The sequence below is a fragment of the Equus asinus genome, chromosome 15 (genome assembly GCF_041296235.1).
Source record: "Equus asinus isolate D_3611 breed Donkey chromosome 15, EquAss-T2T_v2, whole genome shotgun sequence".
NCBI lineage: Eukaryota > Metazoa > Chordata > Mammalia > Perissodactyla > Equidae > Equus > Equus asinus.
The window spans coordinates 28,324,848-28,343,398 of NC_091804.1; the positions used below are offsets into that span (position 1 = coordinate 28,324,848).

Consider the following 18,551-nt stretch of genomic DNA (forward strand, 5'->3'; position numbering starts at 1 on the left):
GCTGTAAAGATATTTTTTAGATGAGATTAACATTTACATCAATAAACTTTGAAGAAATGTTACTCTCCATAATGTGGGTGGGCCTCATCCCGGCAGTTGAAGACCTTAAGAGAAAAAGACGGGTCCTCCGAGGAAGAGGGAATTCTGCCTCCAGACTCAGGACGGCCCCATCAGCTGTTCCCCGGGTCTCCAGCCTGCGGGCCTGCCCTGCAGATTTCAGACTTGCCGGCCTACAATTGCGTGAGCCCGTTTCTTAAATCTCTCTCTCTTTCTCTGTCTACACACACACACCCCCCCACACCCCTCTATTGGTTCTGGTTCCCTGGAGAACCCTAACGAATATATTATCAAAACCCCAACTCAGGATGTGCTTTGAGAAAGGATTTGTGGACTGTTTGGGAGAACAAGAAACAAATTGGGAGCTGTAGTTTTGACATCAAAATATTAGAATTTCTATGATGTTTTGATGGTCCAGTTGTCCTAAAAACTGGCATTTTTAGTCAGGACAACCTTAGAGAGTCATGGTTATAGGCTCAGCATATGCATTGTAGGTGCTAATTTTTTCCAATTACCAAAGCCCCAATTTTGCTTCAAGTCTTTCACGACTCCTCTCAGGGTAAGAGGAGACACCTTGGAGCATCGCTGTCTGGAAGCTGTTTCTGTGATGAAGGAAATGTTCTGTAATTATGCTGTCCAGTAAGGTAGCCACTAGCTTCACATGGCTCCTGAACACTTGAAATGCAGCTAGAGTGACTGAGGAGCTGAAAGTTTTATTTTAATTAATATTAGCTTAAATTTAAATAGCCACATATGGCCAGTAGCTACTGTAAGGGACAGTGCAGCTTTGGAGAGCTACACAAGCAGGTCTGGCCATCGAGTTGCGAGCTCAGTCTGGGGATAAACTGGCTGAGGAGAAGGGAGGTAGCACCTGCCACTCTCTCACATTTTCTTTTTTTTTTTTTTTGAGGAAGATTAGCCCTGAACTAACTACTGCCAGTCCTCCTCTTTTTTTTTTTTTTGCTGAGGAAGCCTGGCTCTGTGCTAACATCTGTGCCCATCTTCCTCTACTTTATATGTGGGATGCCTACCACAGCATGGCATGCCAAGCGGTGTCATGTCCACACCCGGGATCCGAACCTGCAAACCCCTGGCTGCTGAGAAGCGGACCGTGCAAACTTAACCGCTGCGCCACCGGGCCGGCCCTTTTTTTTTTTGAGGAAGATTAGCCCTGAGCTAACTACCATCAACTCTCCTCTTTTTGCTGAGGAAGACTGGCCCTGAGCTAACATCCGTGCCCAGCTTCCTCTACTTTATACGTGGGACGCCTGCCATAGCACGGCTTTTGCCAAGTGGTGCCATGTCTGCACCCGGGATCCGGACCAGCGAACTCTGGGCTGCCGAGAAGCGAAACGTGTGAACTTAACCGCTGCGCCACCGGGCTGGCCCCTCATATTTTCTAGTTGATCTGCTTGTTCAATGGCCCAACTGCCGAAATGTGAGCTCCACAAGAGCAGAGCCCCTGCCTGGACGGTTCACTGGGAAGGGCCTGGTATACAGCAGGTGCTCAGTGACACTTGAAGCTGTGCTGGAGTGGCTGGTCAGGCTGATGCGCAGAGGTGGCGATATCGGGCTGCACAGCCTCATGGTACCTGGGAAGGCCTGGCTGCCCCGGGCCCCATGGCCTACCTGGTTGCACGGTCACAGGGCCCTGGCCTTGGACGGAGGGGCTCAAGCTTGGGCTTGGCAGGGCTTTCCCTCTGCTGGGCTGACTTCCCATCGCTCCTCAGTGGAACTCTCAGAAGCACGTCACCGAGAGAAATCTGAAAGAGATGCTGGGATTTGGACAGGGCCGTGGCTCCAGCCTGCTCCCCAGAAGCCCTCCCTCCCCTGCTAGGCCCTGCCACCTCCCTGCTGACACAAGAGGATGATCTCCCCCCCATCAGGCCCAGCCTCCAGCCCCATCCCCCAGACTCTGAAGGCTCTGCAAACTGGACTCTATTTTCTCTGCCTGCCATTTTTTCTTCGCTGCAGCCATGTTTGTTTGTTTTTTTAAAGATTTTATTTTTCCTCTTTCTCCCCAAAGCACCCCGGTACGTAGTTGTGCATTTTCAGTTGTGGGTCCTTCTAGTTGTGCTACGTGGGACGCCGCCTCAGCATGGCTTGATGAGCGGTGCCATGTCCGTGCCCAGGATTTGAACTGGCGAACCCCTGGGACGCCGAAGCAGAGCGTGCAAACTTAACCACTTGGCCACGGGGCTAGCCCCTTGATTCTCTATTTCTGGGCCTTTGTGTGTGCGGTGCGCCCTCCCATTGGCTGGAATGTTCTTTTTCTCCTCATGCCTGTCTGGATCCCACCCTTCCCCACGAAGCTTTCCCTGAATCCCCCAGCCCTCGCTGACCATTCCTATGGCTACTCAGAACTACTTGCTGACTGGGAGTCACATTCTGCCACTGGGTGGCAGGGAACAATGACAGCATGGAGTTTACTCCAAACATGGGGACCCATGGGTGGGCAAGGGGGATCCGAGGGGGCCCAGGAACTGATGTCACAACAAGCTAAGGTGACAGTGAGCACACTGTTATTGGTGTCGCAGGGCAAAGTAAGATGACTGGGAGACTGAATGACACAGTGATGACTTGCAAGGCTTTGGAGGATTGGCTGTCGAGCCACTTCCCCTCTCTTTGCCTCTGTTTCCTCATCGGAAAAATGGAGATAACAATACCCACCACAGGGGCCGAGAGCGGCATGTGAAAAGCCTGGGAGGGCCCGCTTCTCCTTTACAGGCCCTGAATGGCCCTTCACCGGAGGCCGCTCCTGGGAGCCTTCCCATTCTCTCTCTCAGCCCCCTGTTGTGTTCCTCCCCAAGTCTTACTTGCTCATTTATTAGACTGTTTACCTGTTTAATCTGCCATTTTTCTAAAGCTCAGTGAGGACGAGAGCCTCTTTTTGTTTGCCTGTTGCCGCAACATCTCATGAGGCACCTGGTCCACAGAAGGCCCTAGACTCACGTTAACTAATGGGCAAAATGGTTATTATCTCTTTGGAGAGGTGTCTTATCCTGAGAATAATTTAAATCCCCAGGTTTCCAGGGTAATGCTGATTTCTCCAAACACTCTATGAAAGTGTTTTGGGAAGGTGGCTTCAGCCTTTTTAGTAAAGACAAGGCACGATTAACCAGTCTGGTTCCATTCCTCCGGTACTCATCCAGTCCCTCTCCATGTCAAGCACTCCACCATGGGAGGACGGAGCCACGCTCCTTCCCTGGAGGGGCTCACGGAAAGGCAGGGTGACGTAGCCAGCTCCATCCTTCCCTTTGAACCCTTCACGGTGCCTTGGTGCGGACAGGTGTCTGTCACTATTATGGAGGGACTTCCATGGCTCCTGGGCCAGGAGTCTGAGGAGTAAAGACCCTGCCTTAGGGATGGAACAGCCCTCTCCCTGTGCGCGGTTACCCTCTGTGCTGCAGGCTCGCATCATTGGCACAGGGCTAACAGGCACTGTTTGCGGCTGCCTCCCCTGGCGAGTCCAGTATTCATGGGGACAGGAGCTCTTTAATACCAAACGGGCCCATCTTTAGGAAATGGCTCCTGGCAGCAACTCCCTGCTCAGACTTTGGGATCCTGAAGCCTTAGCAGTCAGAGATGGTGCTGCTGCTTGTCTCCCGAGGACCTCTCTGGTTCCCTCACTGCGATGGCACCCCCACATCAGGATTTCAACATTCCCGCTGCTCCCTAGCCCTTCCTTTCCCCTTGGCTATGAGGTTCAGGCTCTGTGCTTAACCGTGCAGACACAGGTCCAGAAGATCCCAGGGAGAGAGCTGTCCCGAGCAGCACAAGTGATTAATTCACCAACCAGGCTTGAGCTGTGTGACCTCAGGCAAACCACGTAATCTTTCTGAGTCTCATCTTTGAATCAGGCATAATACCAACGTCACAGGGTTGTGAAGAGAAGTCGAGGCAACAGGCCCAGGGTGGGTGCTCAGTAAAGGTTAGTTTCCTTTCCCCTCGTCAGCAAAACAAAGTCCCCACAATCACCAACTGCACTAAACCCAGAAATTTTTTCCCACAGCAGGTGGAGCTGGGGGATGGGCCTGAGGGAGGCAGAGAGCCACACTCAGGCTGGAAGCCCCTACAACGCTCTGCCAGCTCCCTTCACCTGGTCTGCTCAAATCCAGGAAGCTCCCTGGGGGCGAAATGAAGACCATGGGATGGGTAGGTTCATGAGAAGGAGAGACTTGTAAAACTTTTAAAAGAGAGAATCTAATCATTAGTTACGCAAGTATTTGAGCAACTTAGTATGTGCTAGGCACTTTCTGGGGGACCCGGGCGAGTGGGTGGAAGGAAAGTTAGGAAAAGGCAGCTGAGATCAGCACACTGCCCTCAACTGCTTTTTGACCGTCTCACTTGGTCCTTTGAGAAGTCAGCAGGCTTGAATCCCATTCAGATACGATGAGCAGGGCCCAGAGAGGGTGAGCTGTGCTCACTGTCACGCAGCTGGTTGGTGCAGGGCTGGGTGTACAATCCACATCTTTGTATTTTTGTGCTTCTGAAGATAATTTCTCAGCAGCGGAGGGAGGAGCGATGAATTTGGATTGAGCCAAAGACCTCTCCCTCTCTTTCTACTGAGAAATATCACCCTTTCGAGAGGAACTGTAGACTCTAGAGACACTAGAGCTGAAAGTGTCTTCAGAGAATATAACCCAGACTCCTCTCATTCACTGACGTTGGGAGGCTGTGGCCCAGAGAGGGCCCCAAAGTCACATAACAAGTCGGTAACCAAGAAGGGACCAGAAGGGGCATGAAGACAAACTGAAGGGCATGATGTAATTCTCCGGGGGCAGTCAAAGGGGGAGGGGGAGGCCTCGGACCCTTAGGGGACCCTCAGAAACCACCCCGCTTACATCCTCAGCAGAACCACTTCCCCTTCTCCCTGACCTTTTGTGTCCCACCTGTAAAGCCCCCTCCTAGTCTGCGGGGACCATCCTTCCTCACAGTCCCAAGGCCATCGGAAAATAAAAGCAAGTATACTTACTGGTTTCCTGCCATCGGAGGCTTGGGGCGGGGGCTCAGCTTAGACACATGCTTTGGCCGGAGAGGTTAGGGCTTTGGGGGGCCCTTCTGGAAGTCTGCCAACATACTTAGTCCTAGGACACCCAGAACCCTCCAGGCCTGGGAGAATCTTCAGAGAGAGGCTCTCAGTGTCGCTTTGGGTAGCTCCGTATTTGCCTGTGGTCAGCAGTTTGTACACCCACTGGGAGGGGAGCTCTGTGTTCCTTAGGGACCCCTGACTGGGCAGCCCTCTCAAGCACAGCCTGGCCAGGGAAGAAGGCCCAGAGCTCTCTGAGCTCTGTGATGGGGTCCTTGGGGCTCCTGGCTCACATCTGCAGACTCTGTGGTTCTCACAACCACCCGCTTCCTCTGACGGCATCATAAACCATCGAGGAGTCACCTTCCCCAAGTTCCTGTTTCTGGGGGAGAAGCAGCTGCCTAGTCATGATCCTGGAGGGAGAGGTTTTTCTCTGGCTTTGTGGCTTGGTCTTGCCCAAGGAACACAGAAGCGACGCAAATGAGCAGGAGTTTCCCATGCTTACCTGATCATCATAATCACCTGAGGGACTTAAGATCAGATTCCTGGGATCCTCCCACATCTTCTGAATCCAAGTCACCAGAGCAGCCTAGGAATATGAATTTTAAATACTCCAAGAGATTCCTTTGACTGGAAGTCTGGGAAGCACTGCCTTGAAGTGATGTGTCCCAAACTTCAATGTGTATAGAATCCCCTTGAGATCTTGTTGAACAGTAGATTCTTGTTCCGTGAGTCTGGGGTGGGGTTCAAGGCTCTGCCTTGCTAACAAATCCCAGGAGATACCCACGTTGCTGGCCCGGGCACACTTCGAGTAGCAAGACTCGGACAGCGCTTCTCCAAGTGTGGTACCCAGGCCAGCAGCCTCAGCATCATCTGGAAATTTGTCAGATATGCAAATTCTCGGGCTTCATCTCAGATCTGCTTAATCAGAAACTCTGTGGGTGGGGCCAGCAAGTCTTTTCATAAGTCCTCCAAGTGATTCTGGCGCACACCCCAAGCTTGAGAATCACTCAGCAAGGATAAAGAATCTCTGATGGAATTGCCTTTGATTCGTGTTAACTTCAGTCATTAAAATTTAATAAAATCCCCAACTCATTAAAATCTAAATAGCCACACCCACTTGCTGCCTTTCCTTTAGCTGGTTTAGTACTCCTGGAGACAGATGCGCTTTAACACGAAACGGCGCACCGCACTGAAATAAGCTCCTTCTTCCAGCTCAGACTACGCAGCCTTTTCTGGGGCCTTGCCAGCCAGGGCACACTCCAGCTCAGGTTCTCCCTTTCTCCTGGGGAAGGATGGTTTGAAATTTAACTCTGAGGGCAGTTGGTGTGGAGCTGAAGGAGCCAAAGTGGAGGCGTACGCTCTGTATGAAAGTTCTAACTAGGATGTTAGTATGGGTGACGGCCACTCAAGGATGTAGCTCGTGGCAGGGAGGGAACTGAGCACAGGCTCCTGCTCCTGCCTGCACACCACTCTGATTGATGTCCATCTTCTCATTGGACAGGCAGACTTTCAGACTGGCCTCAAGGTGATGTCCATGAAAGTAGGCAATGACTGTCTCTGGTCTCCTTTTTATTTTTTAAATTTGGAAGCAAGAGTGCCCTGGAACACTGCTTCTTCCTTGGTTTATTTATTTATTTTTACTTTATTGAGGTCACACTGGTTTACAACACTAAATTTCAGGTGTACATCATTACATTTTTGGCCTCTGTATAGACGGAGTCCTGTTCACCACCAAAAGTCTAGTTTCCATCTGTCACAGTACATATGTGCCTCTTTACCCCTTCCACCCTCCCCCCACCTCCTTCCTCTCTGGTAACCACCAATCTGTTCTTGGTATCTATGTGTTTATCTTCCACTTACGCGTGAAGTCATACAGTAATTGTCTTTCTCTGTCCCAATTATCTCACTTAGCATACCTTCAAGGTCCATCCATCTTGTTGCAAATGGCACGATATCACCTTTTTTCATGGCTGAGTGGTATTGCATTGTGTGTGTATATCTATCTGTCTGTCTGTCTGTCTGTCTCTATCTGTCTCTGGTCTCTCTAAAAAATCCCACCACGTACGCTCCCTTTCCACTCAGGCGGGCCTCTAAGAATTAGGATTTAAAAGCCCAGATCTGGGGTTGGCCCCGTGGCTGAGTGGTTAAGTTTGTGCATTCCAGTTCAGCGGCCTAGGGTTTCACCAGTTCAAATCCTGGGCGCGGACATGGCACCACTCATCAAGCCATGCTGAAGCGGCACCCCACATGCCACAACTGGAAGGACCCACAACTAAAAATACACAACTATGTACTGGTGGGCTTTAGGGAGAAAAATAAAAATCTTAATGAAACTGAACCAGAGCTGCAGAAGCAAAGTGTGCCAAACTTAACCACTGGGCCAAGGGGCTGGCCACATGCTGCTTATTAGTTTTGTGACCGTTTGTAAACTAGTTTACCTCGAGCCTGTTTTCTCATCCATCAAATGGGACTAGCACGTATCTCACTGCATCAATAGAAGGAAACATACAGGAAGGTGCTTAGGGCCTGGCCTGTAGTAGATGCTCAATAAAAGACTCAATAAAATATGAAAACACATTGATTTTGGAAGAACTGGGAACTTTCCAAGCTACGTGACTTTAGCCAAATCACTTAATTTTCCTCCGCTGTTTCTTGTCTGTAGTCTGTAAAACACACTGCCTACTTTGTGGAGTCACCACGAGAACTGGGCAAGACGATCTGTATGGAAGAACTTCACACAACCACCTTGTGGAGACTCTGTAGAGCCTACCTGGCCACTTCCTTGCCTCTCAGAAAGCAGGCACCCAAATATTTTTGGACTGAATAGAAAGAAAGGAAATGAAAATGAGAAGAGGACTGAGTGTGAGGACGACCAGTCAGGTGTAGTCAGTTGGGGCCTGACTCCAGGCACAAGGCTCAGGTGGGAAAGCCAGCAACCATCCACGCTGGGTGTGGCCAAGAAGGCTGGAGCAACGTGGGTTTTAAGAGCAACTGTGGCTGTCAGACCCCCTTCAGCTCTGGAACTGTATTGGCCTGTATGCATCGTCAGGAGCTCAGCTTGGGGACCCGTATCTGTCTCGATGTCCTATGGTAGCAGCAGCCCCTGGAGAATTCAAAACTGACCTGAGATGGCGGCCTCCTAAAACTATTCTTGGTGGGTACAAAAACCACCCTTTCTGGAGAAGTACAGCCTGGTCTGTTTGAGGAACTCAGACAAGTGGTTGCAGATTATTACATGAGGGGTGGGACCCAGCAGGTGGCAGGTGGCAGGGCTGAGACTCAGAACACTTTTCCAAGATCCCAGCTTAGCTTCTCCTCCATCAAAGATCGTATGGTCGGGCTTCCATGATTTTTGGTTTGAGGAGAATACAGGTGTGTCAGATGGACTCGGGGTTCAATCCTGGCTGGGCTTCCTGGTACGACCTTGGGCAAATTTATTTATCCCGAGTCTTCATTTCCTCACTGTAAATGGACAGCGTCACTGGGTTGGATAATCATCAAGTATGTGAAAATGCCCAGCATGGAGCCCACACCCAGCAACTCAGTCCCTCCCTGAGCCCCAGTGAGCGGCTTGAGAGAAAGAGCACCAGCAATCGGGTAACAATGAGACATATACAGCTTTATTTAATAATCTGTAAAAAGTCGTACTCTGGCAGAGCGACGCATTCCCTATCTCAGCAGAAAGTGAACATTATGTCTGAAAAGCCCCTTCCTAAGATTCAAAACTGTGTAACCCTGAGCTTACGTCTTGATGCCCTCAAGAGTGAGGTCCTTGCTGTGTGGCAGCTGGTTTCACCCTCCTCCCAGCCATACTCTCTGGCTGTGACCCCCTCACAGAGCAGTAGACTGAACACAATTTTACCTGGACAGGCTGCTCCCTTCCCTCCTACAAAAGGGAGTTCACAGGATTAAGAATCTTTTTGAGAAATGGGTGTGATCTTGATTTCATTTAGCTTCCCTTAACTCTGCCGAAATCAAGGCTGTACTTATTAAACATATCGTGTTACTGTCTGTTCCTCTCCCCCGATCTACTTCCATTTCTTCACCATCTACCTTTTTCGGGGACTGAGGGATTACGAAGCACTCTCTGTAACAGTCCTGTGAGGGATTTCCTGCGGACGTCTGGTACGTGTATCAGACACGGCAGGGCAGCAGCTCTCCTCCGGTGGACCAGAGGCCTGGCATTTTGTTTTTCACCTTCCCGTGCTGAGAGAGTCCAGTAACTCAGCCACACTCGCTCCCTCTGAAAAAGTCCATGTCACATCAGAACCTCATCTTTCATGGGTTTTTAACAGAATATGTCCCTTTCTTTTATTTACAGAATGCTATATGTGAATCCATTTGGACAGAAGGAGGTGGCTGGCCACCCTGCCTGCTTCTCCACATAACAGGCTCCCTCTTATCAGTCACAGTTAATCAACGGTCCACTCGGCAGTCATGATCTTCTGCATTCCTCATGGCTGCTTTCTCCTGAAGTCATTTCGCAAATCTTGTTGACCAATTGGGAACCAAAAGAGAATGCAGTGGCCTACTCAACTTAGAAATCTGTTCTGCATATTTCCCCTAAAAACACCATTGAAAATGCAAAAAAAAAAGTCCCTTTTTTGTTTTTTGCATAAGCTCTACAAGAAGGCATGTCTAAAATCACAGAACTATGCACACGCAAACACAGACACACGTGCTCACACATACATCAGGATCAAAGAATCTTATCAGATACATAGCTGGGAAAGCATGGGAAAAAGCTGTCAAGAGAAGATATGGAGAAGTGATCAGCTAAAGATGTTGGAATGTTACAGTAATGGCATGGAAGTGGTTCTTGGTACATACAAAAAGGGGGTGGGTAGGCAGAGAGAATGATAAATCCAGGACACCAGAGAGAGAGTCAGTGGCCATGCAGGAGTTAAAGATAGCAGATGCCAGTTTGCTGTATGAAATGTTATCTTATGGAGAGGCTGTCTGAAGGAGGAGGGACCTGCATGGTCCAGCGGAGGGGCATCTGCCTAGCAGGACACCTCCATCGTATGGTGTCTGTCCAGAGCATCAGGGGACTCAGAGAATTCTTGAGTTCCATCTGACTGATTGCTGGTGACAGATCGGCTGAAGGCACTTTCTCCAGAGCCGATGCTACTTGAGGTTGAGTGGGTTCGTGATCGGGCCAGCCGGGTCATGCTGGCAGACGGTACTGTAAAAAAGAACCAAGAGGACTAGAAGATGGAGCCTGGTTAAACTCTGCTAATCTAGAAGTTTCATCAAAGGCTTTATGTTTAGCTTTCCCAACCCATTTAAGGTGATACCCAGGACAAGATATAGACACCCCCACTTTGTACTATTTGCTCTAGGTGAGTGGCTATATGCAAGGTTGCTTTAATCCTCTGGATCTGGTTGGAATCTCCGCTGATTCTAGTCCACAGCAGAACAAGGGGAAACCTAAGTCCAGAGTATAGCCTCTCACGCCATTCACACAGTGATTACAAAGGAGGCTTTGGGAACCTAAACAAGTAACCAAAACCTGAAGTGCATGCAAGACTAAACCAAAAGAAACACAAACCACACAAGTATGAAGGTGTTTCACAAACACAGTGCAAGCCCGATACAACGAGACTACCATCCGCGTCCACAGGCTTCCCTTGCTACCTGGGGAGGAGACGTGTAGGAAGGTGTGTGTGTAGGTGGGCAGGTGGGCCTGGAGCCGGCCTCTCCACAGGCAGTGAGGTACAGGCGGCCTGCGAGGAAGACCTCTGGGGGTGGGTGTTTAACTCGGACACCTGTTCTGCCACTGCTTAGACTCTGAGGTCCTTCCAGCTTGGCCAGGACAGGGCCTTACCTGGCATAACCTCCCTCTCTACCTTCCTGAGGCGCCAGCCACTCCTCCAGCTGTTATTTCAATGCTGGGGTCAAAAGATGCCATCACCTGCAGAGTTCTCCAGACACAGGCTCTGACACTCCTATTTAGAATCCAGGCTGCCCTTCGCTTCCTGTGTCTGGAGGTTAACTCAAGGACCACTAGGTGGTGGTGGGAGAGGGGCCCTGCCTATAAAGTTACAGGGGCTGCTGTGACCCTGCATTCGGGATGATGAGAGGAAGCCTGGCTATTATAACCTGGCTCCTTTCTTCCTCCTGGGCTGGACCTACAGGCTAACCCTCTTGGGGCACAATGAGCCACGTTCTATCGGGCTCTCACTGCACAGGAAAACCGCGGACATGCTGCAGGCAGCCAATGCAGCCGGGAGAGCGTGGCTGGGAGGCGGGGGTGGGACCAGCACAGAGGAAGGTACCTGGCTCGGTGCTCAAGTGACTGAGCTGCACATACGGGACTGGAAGCAGGATGGACACAGGAAAAGGCAGGTTAGTGACCCGAGAGTGCCAAGTGGCAACTTCGGCTGCCCAGTAGACACTGACAGAATCCTCTAAGCCAGGGATGAAGTTTTATTTTAAGGTCCTGATGATGAGTGAGACTGAGTGATGCTTCAATAGCATCTCGGACGTTACTTCTCTCAACTAGTCAAAGGCAACTGTTTTCCCCTCCACTATAAACAGCCATCCCACTTTGGATCAGAAATGGGCTGGCAGATCAGTCCTTTGCTAGGGAAGAGACGACAATGTGTTAGGAGAGGGACTTCTGCTCCTCCCAGTGAGCCAGAGGGACGAGGGTGTGGGCTCGGTTGGTAGTGGCTCACAGACGGGGATGACACAGCCACTCTAGACGAGACATACACGGTCTGCCTGCCAGGTACAGGGCTGTACCCAGGGGCCCTGCTGCTACCCAGAGCAGGGTGCCCAATGATCATTACCCAAACTGATGCCAGAGACAGGAGAAAAATCACCCTACTGGGTAAAGAGCTCTGTACCTGGGTAGAAGGATTTTTCTTCTTAAAACTCCAAGAAAGGAGCAAGTGTGGCTATTCTGTGACAAATGAGAAAGCTCAGGGGTCTCACAATATAAGAGACCAGGACAGGGGCATACGATATGGACACATCCTTGGACTCACCCTGAAATATTCTGCAAGTTCATCTCCTGTGGCAGATCTAACTGAGGACACTACCCTTTTCTTCTGGAGCTTCCATTTTGTTTCTCTAGCCTAGCCCAGGAGTCATTAGCTGAGTTCAAGTGCAAATCATGATTTCAGATTCACAGCTGGGACAGCCAAAGCTTCAGCGGTTGAAAACATGGGCTCTGGAATCAGACTGTCCATGCTTGAATCATGGCTCTGCAGCTGAATGGTCTGCTGGGAATGGGCCTTAGCCTCTTTGAGCCTCAGCTTCCTCTTCTATAAAATGGGACTAATGACAGAACTTACCTTTTAAGGATAAGAATATAGTATGCCTGGGACAAGGGAGGCGCTTAATAAGTGTCAGCTCATCTTTATATGTACACACACAAATGAACGCTCCATAAACGTTTTGGTTTCTACTTGACTTCAGGCTGCCTAGCATAGAGGTTATGTCCTGAGAATTGCGGGCTCCCCAGGTGTCAAAATGACCCCATCATCAATAAGTCTTTGTGAGACAGAAAGTTGTGTACTACTCACTGTAGCCCATTCCCTGCAAAAAGTACTTGAAGGCCTCGGTGAGCTTCCCGGGCTAGGGGAGCAAAAGAAAAGGCATTACTCTTTGCACACACAGAGAGGCAGAATCAAATGGGTGCTTTTAAGACAATCTCCTTACCTGAACTACCTGCGGCAGTCCACCACAGTCTGCCATCTAGAAGAGGAAAAACACGTAAGTCAGCTGGGGCTTACACTGAAGGAAAATGCTCTGAACACCCACGAGTCCTTTCACACAGGACAGGATCGAAGTTTAGGTTACTTAACTTTATGTTTAAGCGCATCCAAGTGTGCATCTCCTCAACGCACTCTTACACAAAGACTCAGATCCTAGCAATCACCTTGACTATACATCTGAAAAGATTATTCAGTACTCACTCATCAGTGATGCAAGGCAGGCCTGGCTTTCCGGCCCATGGTGGGAATTTTCCGTTAGGCGTGAGACATGTCAACACTACCTTCGACCATGGTTCTGCCTCCACCTGAAGAACGTTACTTTCAGAGTCCTCAGTGTGACCCTAACTTGTCAGGGTACCATGCCTTCTAAATTCCCTCTCAAATCTGTATTTTCTTCACTCTATGATCAGGGATTTCTCTGATCAGGCACTGATGCGAAATTTGGCCAACTTGCTTGGTCAGCCACTTTCATTTCATACCTGGATTTGGTGAGGCTGTCTCTCACTTCATAAAACCTTACAGTTGGTTATTCTCACCTGTGCATGGATTTCTAGAGTAGGGTTTTGTTACCATGCATTGGAATTACCTGCGAGCACTTGTTAAAACTCAGATTCTAGAGTTCCTACCCTAGAGATTCTGATTTAATTGGCCTGGGGTGGGGCTCAAGAATTCACGTTTCTAACAAGCTCCCAGGTGCTGAAAATTCTGCCAGTCTGCAGAGAACAGACTTCTAGGGCGGTACGGCCAACCATGAGCCCACTCCCTTCCTTCTAGCTGTTATGCATTCCATACTCAGCTAGTATTCTATTCAGACTGACTACCATTTTTTTAAAAAGAGAAGTGAACCTCATGGCTTCCATTCACGAGCATAAAAACTTTCATGGAGCCTTCTGGCTGGCGCCGCCATCTTCCAGTAATTCGCCAGAATGACCAACACAAAAAGAAAGAGGAGAGGCACCTGCTATATGTTCTCTAGGCCATTTAGAAAACATGGAGTTGTTCCTTTGGCCACATACATGTGAATCTACAAGAAAGGTGATATTGTAGACATCAAAGGAATGGGCACTGTTCAAAAAGGAATGCCCCACAAATGTTACCATGGCAAAGCTGAAAGAGTCTACGATGTTACCCAGCATGCTGTTGGCATTGTTGTAAACAAACAAGTTAAGGGGAAGATTCTTGCCAAAAGAATTAATGTATGTGTTGAGCATATTAAGCACTCTAAGAGCCGAGATAGCTTCCTTGAACCGTGTGAGGGAAAATGATGAGAAAAAGAAGGAAGCCAAAGAGAAAGGTACTTGGGTTCAATTGAAGTGCCAGCCTGCTCCGCCCAGAGAAGCACACTTTGTGAGAACCAATGGAAAGGAGCCTCAGCTGCTGGAACCCACTCCCTACGAATTCATGGCATGATAGGTGAAAAAAAATAAAAGACCTCTGGACTGTAAAAAAAAAAAAAACAACAAAACTTTCATTGAGGGAGGACTGTGATTTAGAAGATAACAATGCTACAGAAGGCACAGGAATTTGAGGTTAAGAAGGAACAGTCCAGGGCCAGCTGCGTGGCTGAGTGGTTAAGTTCGAGCGCTCTGCTTCAACGGCCCAGGGTTTCACCGGTTCAAATCCTGGGCGCGGACACGGCACCACTCATCAAGCCATGCTGAGGCGGCATCCCACATGCCACAACTGGAAGGACACACAACTAAAAATACACAACTTTGTACCGGGAGACTTTGGGAGAAAAAAGGAAAAATAAAATCTTAAAAAAAAAAAAAAGGAGGAACAGTCCCCTGAAAATACTAAGCATAAGATCAGGAAAAACATTTAAGCTGATTTAAGTATAAAATAGACCTAACTGGCACAGCCTGTATTTTCATCAAGTTTGGGGAACCAAAATCTGATTAGAATCCTAAAACAGTTCTCTTACGCAGAGAGAGACTATTTCCAAGCTTGATACCTATCACATAGGTGGAGAATCAGTTCCATCATGCTATTGTGGATGGGCATTTCTGCCCAGAAATAACCACGTCTACAGCTACTGTAGAGTTCAGTTTTGTGCTTTTGGAATATTGATTCAAATCTGCAGTGAAAAACTAATTTGAAACCACATACTTTTAAAAAAACATTCATATTTTAGACTAGTTCATCAATCTCCTGGACCCCAGAACACTGAGTTTTGTCACGTCAGAGCATTAACCTCATGTTCTATTTCCAGGAAGTATGGGCCGCTTCTGGCGACAGCACTTTCCTTTCAAGCACATTTCAAAGAGAAAGGTAAGAAAGAAGCAGCAAGCAACATAAGATCAACACTTAAACCTATAGTATATCGATCCAACCAGGAGGGCAGGTCCCTGAACATTCTACTAGAGGCTCCAGAAAAAGCGAGCTTGAGACACTTGCCTAGGGTGCAATTAAAAGGGTGAGATACCTGATGCTAACCCTAGAACTTTAGTACAAGAGCTGCTCTCTATTTGCCCTAAAAGAAAGAAAATGCACCCTTCTCATCATTAGAGCATTACTGGAAGCTTCCTTACCAATATGTGATTTAGCATGTAAAGAATTTCCACTCATTATCTTAATTCTCACAACATTAAATAATGCTTAAGGGCCGGCCTGGTGGCGCAGAGGTTAAGTTTGCACATTCTGCTTTGGTAGCCCGGGGTTCGCCGGTTGGGATCCCAGGTGTGGACATGGCACCGCTTGGCACACCATGCTGTGGCAGGCGTCCCACGTATAAAGTGGAGGAAGATGGGCACGGATTTTAGCTCAGGGCCAGTCTTCCTCAGCAAAAAGAGGAGGATTGGCAGCAGATGTTAGCTCAGGGTTAATCTTCCTCACAAAAAAAAAAAAAAGCTTAAGTTTTTAATGACATGGGAAGATGCTTATGTCAAAAAGTTGAGGAAAACAGATACAGGGCTATAAATAGCCTATGATCTTAACAACATAAAAATATATAGGAAAAAAACACCAATATTTTTACCAAAGGTTATCTTTGGGTTGTAGGATTATGAGTAATTTTTATTTATTTTATTCTTTCTATATTTATATTCTTTATTTTCCAATTTTATAAACTGAGAACATATTTGGGAAAAAATATTTTTTTTTTTAAGATTTTTTATTTTTTCCTTTTTCTCCCCAAAGCCCCTGGTACATAGTTGTATATTCTTTGTTGTGGGTCCTTCTAGCTGTGGCATGTGGGTCGCCACCTCAGCGTGGTTTGATGAGCAGTGCCATGTCCGCGCCCAGGATTTGAAGCAACGAAACACTCGGCTGCCTGCAGCAGAGCGCGCGAACTTAACCACTCGGCCACAGGGCCAGCCCCAGGAAAAAATATTTTTAAAAAAGAATGAGAGAATCAGAGAGAGAGAGAGGGAGAGAGAACCTTTCCTTCTTTCTGGGTAACTATTCCAGAAACAGAGTAACTTGAACCATGTACAACTTACTCACAAATGGTAATAAGGAAAGAAGACACGTTACCTTGAGCAAAGTTGTATTTATAGGATTCAGGCGAGAATTGCATTCAACCTTCAAAAAAAGAAAAAAGGAGAAAAAAATTTTATGAACTGCTAGAAAAATAAAAAATAGCTTGGCATGAGAATGATCTTCCCAGATCAACAACTCAGTTTGGAGGTGACTGAATCAGCCAAAAAAAGTAGAAAAATACAAAGCAGGAAATATATTTATACGATGCACTTTATATCTGATGTTTCTGAGTAGATCTAAAAATCTGGCTAATTTCATTTTCTGAATCTGTTACAAGTAGAGTCTTTAAAAAACTTACGTGTTGAATCTAATTCTCCCAACTGATGGGGGCAAGTTATCTCCTTCTTTAATAAGTGAACTGGACCAGGCCCTCTCCTGCTGGGGTCCTGAGGGCTTCCTAGCACAAATGGCCCAAATGCCTGACCCTGCATACTAAGCCGGCCCATTTCGCCCCCCTTTCCCGTGCCCCGAGCGTAGTGGGTTTGCGTGACTCTTTCCTGCCTCAAGGTCGTTGACTACCACGTCTACAGTTAGTTCCTCTGTGGTTCTTCTCACACAGCAGTCATCAGAATTCAGAATTTACATCCTTGTGGATTTACATGTTTGGTCTCTTGTACTCTCGTATCCACGAAGGCAGGGACCTTCAAGAAAATGTTTGGGGGAGGTAGTCTCTAGGTTCAGCGATGTTTCATGACTAAATTGATCACCTGGATCTCTCCCTTTACACACGCTTGCAAAGCACACACCTACAAAATTCTGTGCTAAGAGTGTGGAAACTAGAGGGGTAAAACATATGGTATAAGGCAGAATGAGATCACCTCAAAATTTCACACTTGAGCCGAGTACAGAAGGATGAGTAGGATTTCTAGAGGTACAGAAAGGGAAGAAGGGTTCCGAGGTGACAGGATTTGAGTTGTTTCAGGAGACTAACCAGCAGTGGCCTGTACGACAGATTGCAGAGGCAGCAAGCCAGCTGGGGAAGTTATTAAAATTACCAAGTCGAGAACCAGTAATCCAGATGAACTTTGCTCTGGGGACTGCTGATGGCGGTTACATGAAACTCTTCTACAATCAGGGGATGATCTAAAAGCCAGGATCACCAAACCACAGCTTTTGCTTTATACAAATAACAATGCAGGCAGTGATAAACAAACGTATCCGTTTTACATTAATATGCAATAAGTCTAAAGGGGAGAATTTAAAAACTGCATTCCTAACTGCCAGGCACAGTGCTCAGAAGACAGTAAATACGCAATAAATATTTTCTGGAAGAATAACTCCCAAGTCTGGGTTTATAATAAATCATGCTTTCCTTGGTTCACTACTTTGCAATTTCTATAACTTTATAAGAAGTTTCAATATCTGGTAGGCCAAGCACAATGGTTGGGTTTTTGTTTGTTTGTTTGTTTTGGTGAGGAAGACTGGCCCTGAGCTAACATCTCTGCCAGTCTTCCTCTATTTTTTATGTGGGACACTGCCACAGCGTGGCTTGATGAGCAGTGTATGTAGGCCCACGCCTGGGATCTGAACCCATGAAACCCGGACTGCCGAAGTGGACCGCACGAACTTAGCCACTAAGCCATGGGGCCTGCCTCACAATGGTTGGTTTTTGACATGTCTACTCTCTCAGCTCCACAAATGCAGAGACGCCATCTCATTCATTTTTGTATTCTCCATAGCATCGAGCAGACAGGAGATGCTCAAAAAATGATGCTTAACAGATAAGTAAGCAAGAACTCGTGGGGCTTCTTCCTGCTCTTCCATGCACGACAGCCCCCAATCCCTACCAACTTGAGGATACAATACTCTGGCAGGGGAGCTGGGTTGGAACGTGTCTAGAAGAGCATCTAATTCGTGGTACAGACATGCCTCCTGAAGTTCTTCTCTATAAACGCTGAAGATGTGGAAAACAGAAACAGAAAGAGGCCTTATCTGTACTGGCTAACTTATTCAGTTGTGAAAAATAACTGGAAATCTTGCTTTAAGTCGATGCAATTTAAAAAAAGACAACTCAGCATTACTACAGAATTCTGATTAAGGGCACTTTCTAAAAACAACACTATTTTCCTGTTTCAAGTACACAAGTTTATGAAAAAAAAAATGTTTTTGACAAATATTTGTGTAGCATGTATCTCTACCTTATTAGCCAGAAAAGACTGACCTTTACAAAACTCCTTGATGAACTGGGATCATCACTATAATTTGATTACCTTTGGACATTTTTTTTTGGACTTGAAAGTTATTTGCCTTTGTGCTTA

At 47.6% G+C, this 18,551-nt stretch overlaps 2 protein-coding genes and 1 pseudogene across 18 annotated transcripts in view; 1 reads left to right on the plus strand and 2 right to left on the minus strand.

The window, feature by feature from the left end:
* The window catches only part of SLA2 (Src like adaptor 2), a 22,591-nt gene extending 17,168 nt beyond the window's left edge, over positions 1-5,423 (minus strand). Inside the window, exons 1-2 of one of the 2 annotated variants that reach the window (XM_070485887.1) lie at positions 5,033-5,423; positions 1,687-1,820 (exon numbers count right to left, since the gene is read on the minus strand). In XM_070485887.1, the coding sequence (XP_070341988.1) occupies positions 1,687-1,777 (91 nt within the window). In that variant the 5' untranslated portion in view covers positions 1,778-1,820; positions 5,033-5,423. The remainder of the gene's footprint in view (positions 1-1,686; positions 1,821-5,032) is intronic. The other variant, XM_014847141.3, reaches the window with a different exon arrangement.
* Positions 5,424-8,687: 3,264 nt separating this feature from the next.
* The window catches only part of NDRG3 (NDRG family member 3), a 73,275-nt gene continuing 63,411 nt past the window's right edge, over positions 8,688-18,551 (minus strand). For 8 of the 16 annotated variants that reach the window (XM_014847153.3, XM_014847151.3, XM_070485884.1 and 5 more), the window contains 4 exons: positions 16,288-16,335; positions 12,758-12,793; positions 12,622-12,673; positions 8,688-10,274 (listed from right to left, as the gene is read on the minus strand). In XM_014847153.3, the coding sequence (XP_014702639.1) occupies positions 10,093-10,274; positions 12,622-12,673; positions 12,758-12,793; positions 16,288-16,335 (318 nt within the window). In that variant the 3' untranslated portion in view covers positions 8,688-10,092. Of the gene's footprint in view, positions 10,275-11,367; positions 11,407-12,621; positions 12,674-12,757; positions 12,794-16,287; positions 16,336-18,551 lie in introns of all 16 variants that reach the window. The other 8 variants (XM_070485881.1, XM_014847150.3, XM_014847149.3 and 5 more) reach the window with 3 other exon arrangements.
* LOC106835050 (large ribosomal subunit protein eL21-like) lies at positions 13,601-14,328 on the plus strand (annotated as a pseudogene).